At 46.5% G+C, this 15,534-nt stretch overlaps 1 protein-coding gene and 1 long non-coding RNA gene across 6 annotated transcripts in view; one reads left to right on the forward strand and one right to left on the reverse strand.

Annotated features, from left to right (window-relative positions):
- ERN1 (endoplasmic reticulum to nucleus signaling 1) overlaps positions 1 to 10,575 on the forward strand; it is a 40,818-nt gene extending 30,243 nt beyond the window's left edge. For 3 of the 4 annotated variants that reach the window (XM_056340596.1, XM_056340509.1, XM_056340686.1), the window contains 13 exons: positions 313 to 475; positions 1,767 to 1,885; positions 2,220 to 2,411; positions 3,006 to 3,261; positions 4,030 to 4,120; positions 4,492 to 4,681; positions 5,205 to 5,304; positions 5,738 to 5,937; positions 6,180 to 6,327; positions 6,761 to 6,888; positions 8,140 to 8,263; positions 8,500 to 8,567; positions 8,773 to 10,575. In XM_056340596.1, the coding sequence (XP_056196571.1) occupies positions 313 to 475; positions 1,767 to 1,885; positions 2,220 to 2,411; positions 3,006 to 3,261; positions 4,030 to 4,120; positions 4,492 to 4,681; positions 5,205 to 5,304; positions 5,738 to 5,937; positions 6,180 to 6,327; positions 6,761 to 6,888; positions 8,140 to 8,263; positions 8,500 to 8,567; positions 8,773 to 8,979 (1,986 nt within the window). In that variant the 3' untranslated portion in view covers positions 8,980 to 10,575. Of the gene's footprint in view, positions 1 to 312; positions 476 to 1,766; positions 1,886 to 2,219; positions 2,412 to 3,005; positions 3,262 to 4,029; positions 4,121 to 4,491; positions 4,682 to 5,204; positions 5,305 to 5,737; positions 5,938 to 6,179; positions 6,328 to 6,760; positions 6,889 to 8,139; positions 8,264 to 8,499; positions 8,568 to 8,772 lie in introns of those variants that run through there. The other variant, XR_008822127.1, reaches the window with a different exon arrangement.
- LOC130150728 (uncharacterized) lies at positions 454 to 5,258 on the reverse strand. 2 transcript variants are annotated; one of them, XR_008822379.1, is made up of 3 exons: positions 5,138 to 5,258; positions 4,369 to 4,614; positions 454 to 1,592 (listed from the first exon to the last, which is right to left on the reverse strand). It is a non-coding gene; the product is annotated as an uncharacterized LOC130150728 (long non-coding RNA). The 2 variants fall into 2 exon arrangements; XR_008822363.1 differs by having other exon boundaries at positions 454 to 1,595.
- Positions 10,576 to 15,534: the final 4,959 nt, after the last annotated feature.

Here is a 15,534-nt window from a genome sequence, read left to right on the forward strand (position 1 = left end):
ATAGGAAACTGCATCACGGGTTTGTTTTGCTGTGGCTGCCTGGGTAGGAAATAAAGATCCTGTTTAACTTTTCAGAAAAAAGAGAGAGTAATCTCATCTCCTAGGCAACACGTAACTGAGAAGGTCTAATGTCCAAGGCTGCTGGAGCAGTTGCTGAGGGCGTAATGGCAGTGTTTCCTTTACAGTGACTTTGCTGCCAGAAATTTTTGCTTGCCCACCAATTCTGACTTCTGGTTTTTTTATTTAGTTGCCTATTTAAATATTATAGGGGCACAGCGCTTCCTTAACGGTAACGTTACTCTCTGTCTCTAGCCCCGCGGCAGTGCCATACCCTTACTAGAGGGTCCGAAAACAGAAGGCGTCACAATTGAAGACAATGGCGAGTGTGTTATCACCCCCAGTACGGATGTGAAGTTTTCGAGTGGACTGAAGGAAAAGAACAAACTCAACTACTGGAACGACTGGCTTTTAATAGGTACCCGAGGGCCGGCCGTTGGGGCGGGATGTGGTGCTCATCCACACCGCAGAGCCTGCTGTTCAGCTGCTGTAAATCAGTCACAATCACTGCCTAAACTCAGGCAGTAATTACTAAATTCTAGTAATCGTTTCTAATTTGTCCTCTTTTCCGTATGAATGAATGTCTTTACATATATGCGTGCTGTTTTTCTCAAGGCCCCTGCCCTATTCAGTGCATAGAATGAAGAGCGCTTAGCTCAGTATGTGGAAAGTTGTTTATTTACCCCCTCCTTCAGGGAGGGGTATAGGTAACTCATTATTTACTGTAAATACTGTATTCTGGTTCCTTTGGACTTTTGTTATTGTGCATAATGTTACTTTCATTCTTATCATGGATCAGACAATCACATTTTGCCCTTTTTATGAACGGAGGCCTAAGGCATAGAGGCTGAGTGTCAGCCTGTCCTGTGTGTCCCAAATCCCCAAACTCTGGAATTGACTTTTCAAGGCATTTGCAATTTTGCTTCAAAACCGAGTAGCTGTTCAGGTTTAAGTGATGCAGGTCTCTAATGAAGTGATGTATACCATAGGATCTCTGTGGCAGGGGCGGTGTGTAACTTTCAGCTTCTTTTAACTGCCACCTTTCTCTGCCGGGGATCCCCTTCCCTGTTAATACCATCCTGCTCTTCCAGTATGTCAGGCAGCTCCCTTGAAACAGTTGGTATTCCTCTGCAACCCTCCGAGCTGAACAACCTGTGCCCTCAAGTTTTTGCCTCTTTTTTTTTTTTTTTTTCTTTCCCACTGTACACCTGAGCGGGAGTCTTCCTCTGTGCCCTCCAACTGCCAAAGCTGGCAGCACAGTAGCATCTCCCTCTTCTCACTTTGTTGGCTAGCACGAGCCAAAGGAGTGTGAAGAGCATGCCGAGTACCTGAGTGCTGGATAGATTCTTGCTTCCTTCTTGTGCAGCACAAGCCATTCCCTTCAGAACCATTTCATGTCTACAACGTGGTCTTCACCTCAAGGCCACATAGCGAGCTAGGAGGCATAATGTGTGTTCCCCTGATGGTCAGGAACCAAATCTGCAGCCAGTGCTTGAACGTGGTGTTCTTCAGGATTCCGATCATTATACCTGTGACTGCTTGAGGAGGACAGAGGGAAAAATCGTTTTTATTTGAGCTTTTGCTCTGTGATGTTCTCAAGCCTTTGTAAATCAACTTTATATACACTCTTCTGCAAAGATGCTGAAATCAAGGGTGTCTTTCCTAAAAAGGGACAATGTTTTATTTCAACAAATGTGTTCTATTTAAAGGGCACCATGAAACACCACTATCTGCTCCTACAAAGATCCTGGAGAAATTCCCAAGCAACTTACCTAAGAGGCCTGAAAACGTGATTCCAGCTGACTCTGACAAAGCCACTATTGAAGAGGTCTGTGATGTGAATAATCATTTTACTTGATGATAGTAGAAAGGAGTAGAAGTTTGGGAATGACTCAGAAGGAAAGCTACATGGAATTGCTTCACGTTTGTTGTGTCAGATTTTTGTGTAGTTTGCATGCAGAATCACTGGTATGATGATGTGTCGTTCCTTATTTCAGAATTAGGGCCTTCAGCTGCTTTTTTTCTTTTCCCCCACATGCAAAGCTTTCTTTGACTTTGGTAGGGTTAGAGGTTATTAAAAATTATTTAGCAGAAAGGCTAGTGCATAAGTGCTCCATTACCCCTGAAGATACTGAGCTAACACAGCTTTCTTTGCATCTTAGGTTATTGAAATCGTTGAAGGTTCTTCAGCAGAAGTGCCACCTGCTGTTCCGAAGGATATTGAGGAGAAACCTGCTCAGCCCATCACCCGGCCCGAGGCTCCGGTGGACTCCATGTTGAAAGACATGGCCACGATCATCCTCAGCACCTTCCTGCTTGTGGGCTGGGTGGCTTTTATCATCACTTACCCAATGGTAATGCTGACTTAGCTTGATGTGCTTTTCACTTTGGGGAGAGTCAGTAACATTTTGCAGCCCAAGAAATTATACAGGAGGTAGAAAGTAGTGTACTACAGGGTTTTTCCCCTCCTCAGAGGTGTGCAGTCGGCTGCTTTTTGTAGCAAAGGCTACAAATCTGACATAGCAGTGATTTCTCTGGGCATATGTGCCAACTCCAGAGGTACTTTTTCTCATCCCACCCGTTCTGGTTTTTGTATGTGTTACTCTTTTCACAGACACGATCTTAATACTGTTGGCTGCACTCCTCTCTTCCTCGCCTGAACCACTGTCAGGTTTCCAGCTTTTGGATCAAGCCTTTAGCGACACCTAATAGCAGTTAGCTTTGGCCATCTTAACCATCCACTGGGGTGTCTCAGCTTTGTGGTGGAAGTTCAGGATGAAATGGGAAGCGTGTGAGGGAAAGCTCCCCAGCCTACTTGGCCAGTAGTGTCGTAACGAGAGTTTTCCTCCCACCTTTTGGGTGCGGCTACCCCCAGCTAGAGGGTTCCCTTTTGTGACAGGACTCTGAGGTCCTTGCCCCACTTACGGAACTGTGGTCCTTTCTCACAGAGCGTACACCAGCAGCAACAGAGGCAGCATCAGCTGGAAGAGAAGATACAGCTCCTGCAGCAACAGAAGCTGCCCTTCCGTGCTCCCAGTGATCTCCCTCCCGAAGCAGATTTCTTGGATGCCTCCTGTGGGCGGACAGAGAGCTCGGCTGCCAGCACCCCAAACATGTCCCCCAGAGCATCAAACCATTCTGCGTATTCCAGCATCTCCACATCTGACGCTGGGAGCTGCCTCTCCACTGAGCAAGAGGAGGGAGGTAAAGTTGATCCAGTGTCTTTTATTGTGAGTCTGTGTGACGATACAGCACAACAATTAAAATACTTATTGACGATACATCCCAGAGCAGAAGGCTGAGAAGGGCCATCATTCTCATTTAGCCTGACCATTTGCAGAACACGGAGCGGCTGTGCCAAGCCCTGACTTTGAGCAGGATGATTGATCTGCTTTAGGGAAACACCCAGTTCCTAACTGCCGTCTGAGGCATTATGCGGTCCGTGGCGGTATAATCTTATAACCTGTAGCCATTCTAGGGAGAGGATCATTTAAATAAAAATATGTGTTATGATTAACTGGAATCAGGAAATAAGGGCTATGCAGCGCTTCCCGCCTGATCTTCCTGTGCACTCTTGTCCTTCCAAAGGCTGTGCAGGGGAACTGCTAGTAAACCCACTTCTGTAACGGGCAGGCACCATTTCCTAAATTCAACATCTACAAAACTTTCTAGAAAGAGTTTGTGTGTCAAGAACTGCTGGTCTCTTACACTGGCTGGAGACGTGATCTTTCCGGACCCGAGCTCCGGCGTTGTGTCCAGCATGTGTTTGACTCTGTACGTTGCATCACTTGGTCACCAGAGGGTACTTGCCTACACCGTGTGAGTACCTAATGGAGATGATCAGAAGGTTTGACCGTGTGGTGTTGTTTTAAACATGAGCAAAAAGACTTCTGCATGTGGCCCAGCAGGATGTGCAGCTGTGAAGGGCCGACTGGACCCCCCCTAAACCAGCCCTTCTTGTTTTTCATTCAGATGAAGATGTGAACAGGGTGATGGTTGGCAAGATTTCATTTAACCCAAAAGATGTATTGGGACATGGAGCTGAAGGGACAATTGTTTACAGGTAGAAGACAATATGTGCATTCAGCATTTAACAGACCAATGAATGTCTTATTTGCATTCAGTATTTCTTTCTTTCTTTCTTTCTTTCTTTCTTTTATTATAAAGCTACCCAGGTATCTAATATGAACAGAATTGAAACTTTTTCAACAGTGTTTTGTGTGTGTCTGGAACATTTTCCACTAATTCCACATTTCTCCACTAGCAAAAGCTACTTTACTTCCCTTAGAAATGTTTAATCACCAAACATACCTGTTTCCAGCATGAGAAATGCTTTAATACACCTCTGTAAAATGTCTTCTGTTGTCACTCGCTCTCTACAGTCTTTGTCTGCAGAGTGTAAAAGGCTGATGTGATTTTCCTTCCCGTCTGTAGGGGCACATTTGACAACCGTGATGTCGCAGTGAAAAGAATTCTTCCCGAGTGCTTCAGCTTTGCAGACCGTGAAGTACAGCTGCTGCGAGAGTCAGATGAACATCCTAATGTGATCCGCTACTTCTGCACAGAGAAGGACCGGCAGTTTCAGTACATAGCCATCGAGCTGTGTGCTGCCACTTTACAGGAGGTGATGGGGCACTTGCAAACCTACAGAACCTGTGGAAGTCTCCCTGGAAGCCTTCCATTTCCTTTAGCTTATGTTGAAGTGCCTGCTGCAGGAGAGTCCCCCGTCACCTCTGTGACAGTTACATGTCCCTGCAACAGGGCTGTTTTCAGACCTTTAGAAGGACATCCCTGACCCTCTACTATCTACGGACAGAAGCTGTCATCCCTTTTTTTCTTCTTGTGAAGGGCTCCCTTCTATTCATCCTCCCCGTCCCACCTATCTGAATGTTGGAGACCCTCTACTCTTGCCTCTGGAGCACAGTGCCATGTAGAATTCCAGCTTTGAGTGATGTTTTAGAGACCATGAGCTTCAACCAAAGCCCAAAAGGCTCATGTGTGTTACCAGCTGGCACGATTTACCCAGTCTAATCTTTTTTTTTTTGGCGCGGAGGGGTGGTGGTGAAGGGGGTAGACTTACTGTTTATGCAGAGGGTGATGATAAGCAATGTTGTGGCTGAATCTTCTGTTTTTCTTGTAATTCGCAGTACGTTGAGCAGAAGCCCTTCAGTCACCATGGCTTACAACCCATCACTCTCCTGCAACAGACGACATCTGGTCTTGCTTACCTGCACTCCCTCAGTATTGGTAAGAATGGCTATTGTCTCGGTATGGGATAGAGAGCGGTGCGTTTTCTTAACTGAAAAAAAGAAGAGAAACCCTCCTGGTGCTGGGAGCTTGTTTAATCGGTCCCAGAGGGAGTTGTGGAAGCTCCACCTCGTGCTGGCAGCAGTGGTGCCTGTCCTCTGACACCGGCCTTGTCCCTCTAGCGCTCTGCTGCACCGGAGTAGTCAGGCTAGTCGTTACCATTTATTCAGGGTGCTGCTTTTTGGATGGAAGGCATGTAAACCATGTTGACTAGTGATGTGATGAGCCTCTATGAAGGACGCTAGTTTGAGGTTAGGACTTTGGTTTAATGAACGGTGGTTCAGCCTTCTGACAGATTGGCAATGCAAATGTATTAAAAATGTACAAGTATTGTTGGGATGGGCTGGAGTGGATAAATGGGCGTTTCTAATAGTCCACAGGGACCTGAAGCCCCATAACATCCTCATCTCGATGCCTAATGCCCATGGGAAGGTCAAAGCTATGATTTCAGACTTTGGACTGTGCAAGAAGCTGGCAGTGGGCAGGCACAGCTTTAGCCGCCGGTCGGGCGTGCCAGGCACCGAAGGGTGGATCGCCCCGGAGATGCTGAGTGAAGACTGCAAAGAGAACCCCGTAAGTCTGCACCCTTCCACCAGGCTCCCCGGCGAAGGCAGCGCAACCCCTGGGTGGCACGTAGTTGCAGTCAGACTTTTAAGATACACAGTACTTGGTACCTGGGCATTCATGCTGGCTTGCAGCTGAATATGCTGAAAAGTTTTCTTCTGCTCTTAATTGCAAAATAAACTACCCTGTGATGATCAAAGTCTTCAGGGGGAAAAAATGTGTTATTGCTATTAAAGGTTGTTTATTTGCAGACATATACCGTGGACATCTTTTCAGCTGGCTGTGTCTTTTATTATGTGGTATCTGAAGGCAGCCATCCCTTTGGCAAATCTCTGCAGCGGCAAGCCAACATTCTGCTGGGTGCATACAGCCTGGAGTCTTTAAATGCAGGGAGGCATGGTAAGAAAAGCTCGGGAAATGTAAAGCGCTACAGAGTTCAGTGAACTTTCCACGGGTGTTAAAATGCCGACGGCAGTGATGAACTGTGGCCCACAGCGATGCCCAACCTGGCAGTGGTGAAAGCCGCACTCTGTACTCCTGAAGTAACGCTCCTAAAGAGTTAGTGCCCCAAAGCGTCTCTGGGGTACGCGGTTCGGAACCCTGCGAGCTTGACTGTACAGTTATTTCATGTAGGACAGAGCTGAGCTTTGATCTTCATAATCACACCTGTTCAGCACCACTGACGGACTGTGGGTGGTCCAGTGTGTCTTCGAGGTGGGCACTTGAGCTAGCGGGGTAGTGTTCAGGACTGCTGGAGGAAGAACACTATTTTCTGCAGTAGAGAACGTTACATCTCCCTACAGCCTAAGAATTATCACCCTTTTCTTTGCAGAAGACATAGTTGCTCGTGATTTAATAGAGCAGATGATAAACATGGACCCTCAGAAACGTCCGTCTGCCAGCTGTGTGCTAAAACACCCATTCTTTTGGAGTTTAGAAAAACAGCTCCAGTTTTTTCAGGTGTGTTGACCTTTTCTGTCCTTTCAGTTCTAAGAACTCCTGTAGCCATTCTTCAAATCCTGAATTCAGTCTCTCCTAGCTGTGTGGGTGTTTGAGGTGATAGAACCCGTGACCTTATTGCAAGGAATGAAAAAGCCAAGTTTGTAGCACCTAGGTGCTACCTCGTAACAAATATTTAAGTCTTCTAGAAGATAGTTCATAGGAGGGCTAGAATGTGATGTTATAAAGTGGAGTGAGGAAGGATCGAGCAGCTACAGTAGGAGAACATGTTGCCAAAGGGTGCTGAGGGAGCTGGTGAAGGAGCTCACCAAGCCACTCTCCATGATTTATCAGCAGCCCTGGCTCACTGGGGAAGCCCCAGCAGACTGGAGGTTAGCCAGGGTGCTGCCCCTCTACAAGGGCAGGGAGGAGGATCCAGGGAACTAGAGCCCTGCCAGCCTGACCTCGGTGCCGGGGGAGGCGATGGAGCCGGTCACCCTGAGCGTCATCGCATGGCACATGCAGGACAGCCAGGGGATCAGGCCCAGCCAGTGGCAGGTCCTGCTTGATGAACCCAGTCTCCTTCTAGGACCAGCTGACCCACTGAGCAGATGAGGGAAAGGCTGGACCTTAGCAAAGCCTTTGCTACCATCTCCCACAGCATTCCCTGAAGAAGCTGGCTGCTCAGGGCTTGGCTGGGTGTCCTCTATGCTGGGTCAAAAGCTGGCTGGACAGCTGAGCCCAAATTCCTTCCCTGGAAGGGTGGCCAAGCAGTGGCGCAGGCCGCCCAGGGAGGCGGTGGGGTCACCACCCCTGGAGGCGTTCAGAAAGCGCGTAGAGGTGGTGCTTAGGGACATGGTTCCATGGTGGCCTTGGCAGCGCTGGGTTCACGGCTGGACTCTATAATCTCAAAGGTCTTTTCCAACTGAAATGATCTGTGTCGCCAGGCAGCTTTGGCAGGAACAGGGTAGGCAGCCCCCGGTAGTGAGTATCTGCACTTAGTCCTGGTGTGGGGTGGGAACTGGCCGAGGGGCTGACGTTCTTCCCAGCTGTACCTTCTGCTCTGGGGTAAAAGGCTTTGGAAGATGGTGAAAGAACTCGCTGTCTCAGGCTTCTCGATCCTGGTCCCAAGCACAAGCCAGTGTACGGCGCTTTGTCACGGAGTGAAGCAGAATCAACTCCGTTATCTGTAATGAGCCAGAAGCAGCAATCTTAAATTGTTGGGAAAAGCATGGAACCAAAACTAGAAATTAACCTGTCTGTCTCTTCCAGGATGTTAGTGACCGGATAGAGAAGGAATCCTTAGATGGTCCAATAGTCAAGCAATTAGAAAGAGGCGGAAGAGAGGTGGTGAAGATGGACTGGAGGGAGCACATCACTGTTCCTCTTCAGACAGGTAACGGACAGGATTTTATCGGTGGGGAAAGGAGTCACATGCTGTTCCCGGTTTGCTGGGACAGGACAGTAAGGCTAACGCTGCCTCAGCGTTGGTACGTGGCCTTCACTTGTCAGCAAAGTCTTTTCTTCCAATCGAAGTATTCTGCATTGACACACATACTGTGTGCCTATTTTGAGTCCAGCAACTGAAACTGCATCGAAACACAAAAAGAAATCTTGTAATCTCTTTTGCAGACCTCCGAAAATTCAGGTCCTATAAAGGAGGCTCAGTACGGGATCTTCTGAGGGCAATGAGAAATAAGGTAAAGGCCGCCTTCCCCCAGCAACGTGCACGCTGGGGTTCTGCCTCCATCTGCTGTTCCTTGTCTGTGTCTGTCCGGGGACCGAGCTCCTTCAGGACAGACTGACCCGAGGTCACTCTGTCCACGAGCAGGGCAGCGCTCCTTAAAAGAGGCTCCTTGAACACATGGCCCCTGACTGAGCTTTCCCCGATTTTTCCCTTTACAGAAGCACCACTACAGAGAACTGCCTCCCGAGGTGCAGGAGACGCTGGGCTCCATCCCGGATGATTTTGTATGTTACTTCACAGCTCGTTTCCCTCGCCTGCTCCTGCACACCTACAGCGCTATGCGCATCTGCTGCCGAGAAAGGCTGTTCCAGCATTACTATCATCAGGACGCTGCAGAGCGGAGCCTGGCAGGAGACGCTGTTTGAGGAGAGGGATGGAACTTTCTTCTCTGGGACAAACATTCCACGCACAGGGCTGTGAAACAGGCCTACCTTTAGCAGGGAAAAGTGGGATCAAAGAGCTGAATTTTCTCTCTTTGAAGAAGCCAAGCTTCCAAAAAGTGCCTTGTACCTCTGCCTGCACCGGATCGGGAGATTGTAGGAGCCGACGGAGCGAGCGGTAACTTCAGCAAAGCAACGAACCCTGATGATGGAGTTACTCCAAGACGGTGAAAATGGAGAGTAAAAGCTGGATATAACTGTCACCCAATATCCCTGTACTGTATGTGATTTTATAACTGATGTGTTTTATTTACTACAGAGAATCAAAATAGTGATTGAAATCATATAATTACTAGGGACTGGGAACTGCAAATGGAGCCTTTTAGTTGTAGCAAAATCATGAGAACCTGCCATTGCACTACTGCCACATTATGCATTAGGCACACCACAGTGATTGTAAAGGAAATCACTTCATTATCAAAAAACCCGTAGAGTCAATTTGTTGCATCAGTACTACCCTGGAAAATTAGTGTCTCAGACTTCAGCAGATACAGTGAGGTTCTAATGAATATGGACTTGAAAAATCAGGTAAAGGTTTACATACTTTGAAAATAAACCTCATTTTTTAACTATCAACCAGTATTCACGGAAGAGCGTGACAGTCCTTGACTGAAATCAGTGTCAAGACTAGATCTACACCAGGAACCGCAGAGAAAGGCACCGGTGTCAGTTGCTGCGAGTGTCCCGCGTCCCTCGCTTCCTTATGGGGGGGCAGCAGCTGCAGAGCCAGAGGTGAGGCGAGTCCTGGGGGAAAAGGAGCTGCCCAGGAAACAGAGGAGCTGCCCAGAGCAGTGCAGTCGGGGGCAGCGGTTTTAATGGGTGCGATAAAGCAGTAAAAGAACCGCCCCCTTTCTGGGGCTAGGGGTTGCTACCTGGGTCCAGGCTCGCCTGCGGTTTCGAAGATGCAGTATTGCTTATCATTGGCCCTAAAGCTGTGACAAAGCATTAAGTGTGTGCAGGATGAAGAAATGCTGAATTCTAATATTTAAAGTGAGGGGTTCTTATACAATATATTTATTTAACGTATTTATATTTATTTAATTTTTAATACAAAGTGGTATTAAATCCAAGTGGTACAAGTATAAAGCATGCCAAATCATTCTTAATCAGTTTTGTCTTTATAGTTAATGATATTATAACAACTAGAAGAGGAAAGTGATACTGCACCTTTCAATGGCACTCATTAAAGGAGAAATTACAGCGTGGGAATCTGTCTGTGCCATTGTGTCTTAAAACTAATTAATAAATTATTGATGGTGATTGTATGATCGGGTACATACAGCTACTTTTCTGGAGCTACTTTATAGAACCTTTTTTTTTTTTCCTAGTCTTAAAATGTCTGAGAGCAATTTACCTAAGATGCCAACTGTGCAAGTTGTTTCTAAAGCTTGAAAAAAAAAAAAGTAGTAACAGTAGTTTTAGCTAAGAAGATTCAAAGCCTATTTCATATTTTTGTACTTCTCATGTAAAGTTGTTTTATAAATCTACTAAATAAAGACTTGTACTCAGATTTAAAAAAAAGTATTTCCATACCTTCCAGTGGTGATGCGTGCCTGGGAATATGCTGGAGTGCTGCCATACGGGACGGTGAGCAGGGGCAGCACAGCTGCAGCAGCACCTCCTGCCCCCCCGGCATCTGGCAGGCAGGGGCTTGCTCAGGCCTGCTGGACTCTTGCCAGGCAGGGCAGGATGGTGCTGAGGCAGGACACACTGTTTGGGGGTGAGTGCTGAGCCCCCCCAGAGGCCCGGGAGCCTCGGTGAGTACAGCTGCAGGGCACGAAGCTGGAACTGGCTAGAATGGGCACATGCTGCTCTTACTGTTCTGAGACAGCAACAGAAAGTTGAAGTGAACTGAAAACATTAATACTACGCCGGCTGTAGTGTACTTTGCCACGTAGGAAAAGCTACCCACCAACGGGAAGCCGATACTCGGGGCAGAAGCACAGAGGGAAAGGAAGTAATTGTTAAGCTGCCTTTGCAAAGCATCAGGATTGGCAACCAGCAGGTCTCCAGGGGTACAGCACTCACCGCTTCCCTGTGTAAGAAGGACCACAAACCACACTGGACAGGACTAGCTGCGGAGGGGTGCAGAGATGGGAGCAGTTAGAAGATTTGTAAACACTTATGATTTCATAGCCCAAACAATTCCAATGTTTTTACAACAATATCCAGGGAATGTCCACACTGTACAGGACTCATCTCTCTACTGCATACACCCGCAGCTCGACAGCTCTGGCTAACCTGACTTACTGCTGTGAAACACAAAGGGGTCTGTCTCGGCGCTGTACCTCCAGCCATCCTATCACATGATGCCTCTTGTAATAAAGCTGGATACTCTTAGAGTTTCACATTGACACTGATATGGTCACCAAAACTTCTCGAAAACCTGCCATACAGCTTAAATTTTTACCTTAACAACCTTTAGGAAGAATTACCATTTCTATACAAGCTTAATTACCCTACCTGAAGCTGTAGTTCTAACAGTAGCAAGGTATGATTTGCCTTTCCAGCTTCAGCCAAGATCTGGGCACAGCCAAAAACTGTAAAAGGAATTGCAAGGCGCTGTGAACTCACAACACAGGACGGCACCACAGGTTATTCCCTCCAGCCCCAACTGCCACAGCTGGCCCAGCAACACTCACCTCCTTCCCTGGCCTTCAGCCTGGGGGACAACGGCAAAACGCTCCCGGAGGGCTGCGCCTTGTGCTTGGGGAATCCCGGCTGGCAGATTGCACCAGGGTTAAGGAATGCCAAGGGGTTAAGCAGACCACAGGCAGCTTTCCCCAAGGTTACCTAGGCAGGGCACTAGAAGAGCAGACCTGGCATCTGAACCGCTAGGAGCAAGAGACCAAGCGCTAGAGAAAGGCCCCTGTCCCCTACTCTTGACAGGGGGGGTGGGTTTTGTTTGAAAAGTTAATTGGGCTAAAGGCAGCCTTAGGTCTAGCAGGGGGCAGAAGGACGGCTTTACACACTTGTGGAAATGCACAGGAGCTAAAAGAAAGCACTGACTGCGTTAACAGTTTGTACCAACTACTCAAATGCAAAAGCACACCTTCTTTTCAAAAAGAAACTGTTAACATGGTGAAAAATTAAAAGCCAGACCACTGGGCCAAGAGACCAATCCTGCACCTTAGCGTCCTTCCTGCCTGCCAAGAACTGGCTCGATACTGCAGCCAGCGACCCCAACCCTGCACCACTGCACCCCACGCTCTTGCCTCCGAGTGCTAGAGAAGGGCTCCTGCTTTCCAAAACCTCCCATTTCTAACTCTTAGGAAACAAAGGCTTGGATCCAAACTCTATCTCATCAGGGCATTATAAACACAATCCTTCCTCCATGCCTTGCAGAAAGACCAAGATTTAGAGAAAACGCCTAAGCCTCCAGGCCAACACTCGGGGTCCCAAGCCGTACAAGGCAGAACGCGCAGCACTGCTCTTTACTCTTGAGCCATATTCCAATTCACCAGAGTCCAATAAATCAAACTCGGGACCGCCTTAAGTGGCCAGGCAACACACAACTGCCCCAGCTCCCGCTGAGGACCAAGCGGTCCCACTTCTCAAATGCCCCCTCCGCTTTCCCTAGAGCCAAAAGGGCCAGAGGACAAACTCCAGTGAAGAGGTCACGCAAAGCGGGAGCCTCCTAAAGCGTCCTCTACTTCGTGTCAAGTTCCTCTTCATTACACACATCCAATTCAAACCAGCATGAGTTGGTCCAGGTAGTGCAGCATTAAAATAATGGATTTATCTTCCTTTTACCACCTTTTAGATTTACACAATCTATGTGTAAACAGTGAGACCAAGTGGCCCAGCACAGTAATCCATTCTCGTCCTGCAGACAGGAGTTGCAAGGACACGCATCTCTCCAGCATTCTGCTTTAAAACAGTTCAGAACAGACCACTCCACAGCATGCTCGCTCTACCAGCTTTCATGAAAGTGTCAGACATTTTCCCTCCATACTCCCCCGACTATTCCAGCTTATCTTCCAACTTAGTCAAATTTTTTGTGTAGTCAGTTCAGCAGCAGGACAGCAGATCAGCAGCAAAAGGAAGTTACAGGTTAAGTAGTCAGGATTCATTTGCTCGTCTCCAGCTACAGCTCACACAACACACAAATGAGGTTTGTAGTTTATATAACAACCCGAGAGCTAGCACAAACTTACTCAAACCCAAACATGAGTGAAGATGGACTTCATACTTACACGCACTTTGCAACAGTTAACATTCGTTGCAATAATAATTTAAATAGGTCCTCAAGAAGAGAAAAAATACACAGAATCAGTGGTTCACTTCTCTTTAATCAGAGGCTGTTACAAAGCGGCAGACACACATTACAGCCGTATATATGTGCAGTGACCATTCCTGAAGCACACAGTTCACAGAAGGCTCCCAATGGATGCAAATGATGTCAGCTCTGTACTGTCTTTATATCTTCTTTGTAAATCAAATGCTATAACATTAAGCTAGTTGCTATTATTTGCATGCATTAAAGTGATGCACATACTTACCAGTCTCACTTTCTTGAATTAAATTCAACACCAGTATTTTGCCACCTGTCTTTTAAAAAAGATCAATGGTCTCATCCCTTCCATAATACTTCCACAAAAGCAGTATCAAGTTACAGCAAAAACCTTCACGACACACTAACTTCTGTGGCTGTACTGCTACCGAGAGGGGACATAATTCAGTCACGTGCTTTAAGGTACTTTTAAGAAGGTTCTAAAACCAGTTTGGAGTCTGGGTTTGTTGCACAGTGACCAGAACCTGTGAAGAGGTGATCTGGAGTCATTAAGCAGAAGTCTATGGAAATAGTGTGAAACGACTCACTGTTCCATATATAGCCTACCAAACCGGGAAGGAGGGCTGCTGGACCGCTGCTGCAACCGTGTATCAGAAGTTGAGCTACAACTTCAGACTGCTCACATGGTTCTGAAAGCTCCCATTCCCAGTGTTATTTTGGTCTTTGTCTCAAAAGAAAGTAAAATTCTGGTAGAATTTAGAGTACCGTAATTAATTGCCATAAAAAAAGTTTCAGAAAGAGATGATGTTCTACCAGAGTTCACCTATCCTGGACAAATAAACCTTTTGTTCATAAGACACTAGAAACCACCACTACCCTTTATTTATCCGCACTGGTAGCCAAGCTGGTGTACAGGTAGTGCGGGTCAGCACCAAACCCCTGTCAAAACTAAGACTTCACAAAGTAACTGAGCAGCCAAAAGCAACCAGTTGCTCATTCCAACTTATTACTGAGCGCTGCATCAAGTACCAACGAGGGCGAACCACAGAAGCTAAAAGAAGATGCACACATTCCGTTAATAGGATAATGGCCCCACAGCAAGGTATCCCTGTTATTCATGCACATCTGCCATTAAGATTTAGGAAATACAGGCAAAAGTTACAAATTTTGTTACACAACTTTCCTGTTTTTTTTTTTTTTTTAATTCTAGGGAGAAACACCTATGGAACGTTATTCAAAAATCTGCATGTAGGTAGTTTTGCATACAAAGAAATATTAAGTGAATGACTGAGAACTGATGTAGAGAAGATGCCAGGAGATGGGCTTCAAGCATAACTATTCTAAAACCTGGAAAGATACAATCCCGTGGGAACTTTTCTGTTAGTACAATGAATTCTGCCATGTCGCAGAAGATTTCAAAATTCTAAAACAAGCAATACTGCTGGAAGCGTCGAGTCACTCACAAAACTACTCTAGACCATTCAGATGAGCTGGCAAAACTGAAGTGTCTGTTCAGCCACCACACTGGTGTGACCTTCCCAGCACCCAGCCTCTGTGTAATTACCCCCCTGATGATGTCGTCAGCCCCTCAAATTGACCATGGGATAACGTGCCCTGCAGAGCCGAGCTAAAGCACAGTGCTTTACAGCTCATCCAGCTGGGAAACTACGCTACCTGCTGCTGCACAGAAAGTTTTCATCTCCTGTGCTGATAATGTCGAGATGAGGTACACAAAGCTTAAATAAAAATAAACATATGCTGCTATTCTTGAGAAGATTGCATGTTTTATCCAATCAGAAAGAATCCCCCTTTTATTTTCTTTTAAAGTGTAAAATATTCTGTAAAACGAAGTGCCAAAATTTCCAGGCATATGGAATACAGCCTAAGAAAAAAGAACAGAGGCAGAGCAGTAACTCTGGAATACAGTAAAACAGCTGGGCAAAACCACATTTGTAGGCAGCCTCTGAGGTACTGAAATGGGCTAAGGAGGAAAAAAAAAAAAAAAAAAAGAAGCAGAAGAAGAACAAGGTCCTGGCTTACAGGCCTAACAAAATAAAGATCTGTTGGTAGGAGAAAGTAATTAGCAATAGCTAAAGAAAATCAAAAGAAAGATTACATTACTGCTACGGATCTTACAAACAGAAATGCTTATTCCCCAACACAACAAATATAATATCCTATAATTGGTTCACTGATAAAACAGCCTCTTTATAATAGGCATGTTACTGAAGAAGTTACTTCAACTT

This window comes from Falco biarmicus, chromosome 1 (assembly GCF_023638135.1).
Source record: "Falco biarmicus isolate bFalBia1 chromosome 1, bFalBia1.pri, whole genome shotgun sequence".
Classification (NCBI taxonomy): domain Eukaryota; kingdom Metazoa; phylum Chordata; class Aves; order Falconiformes; family Falconidae; genus Falco; species Falco biarmicus.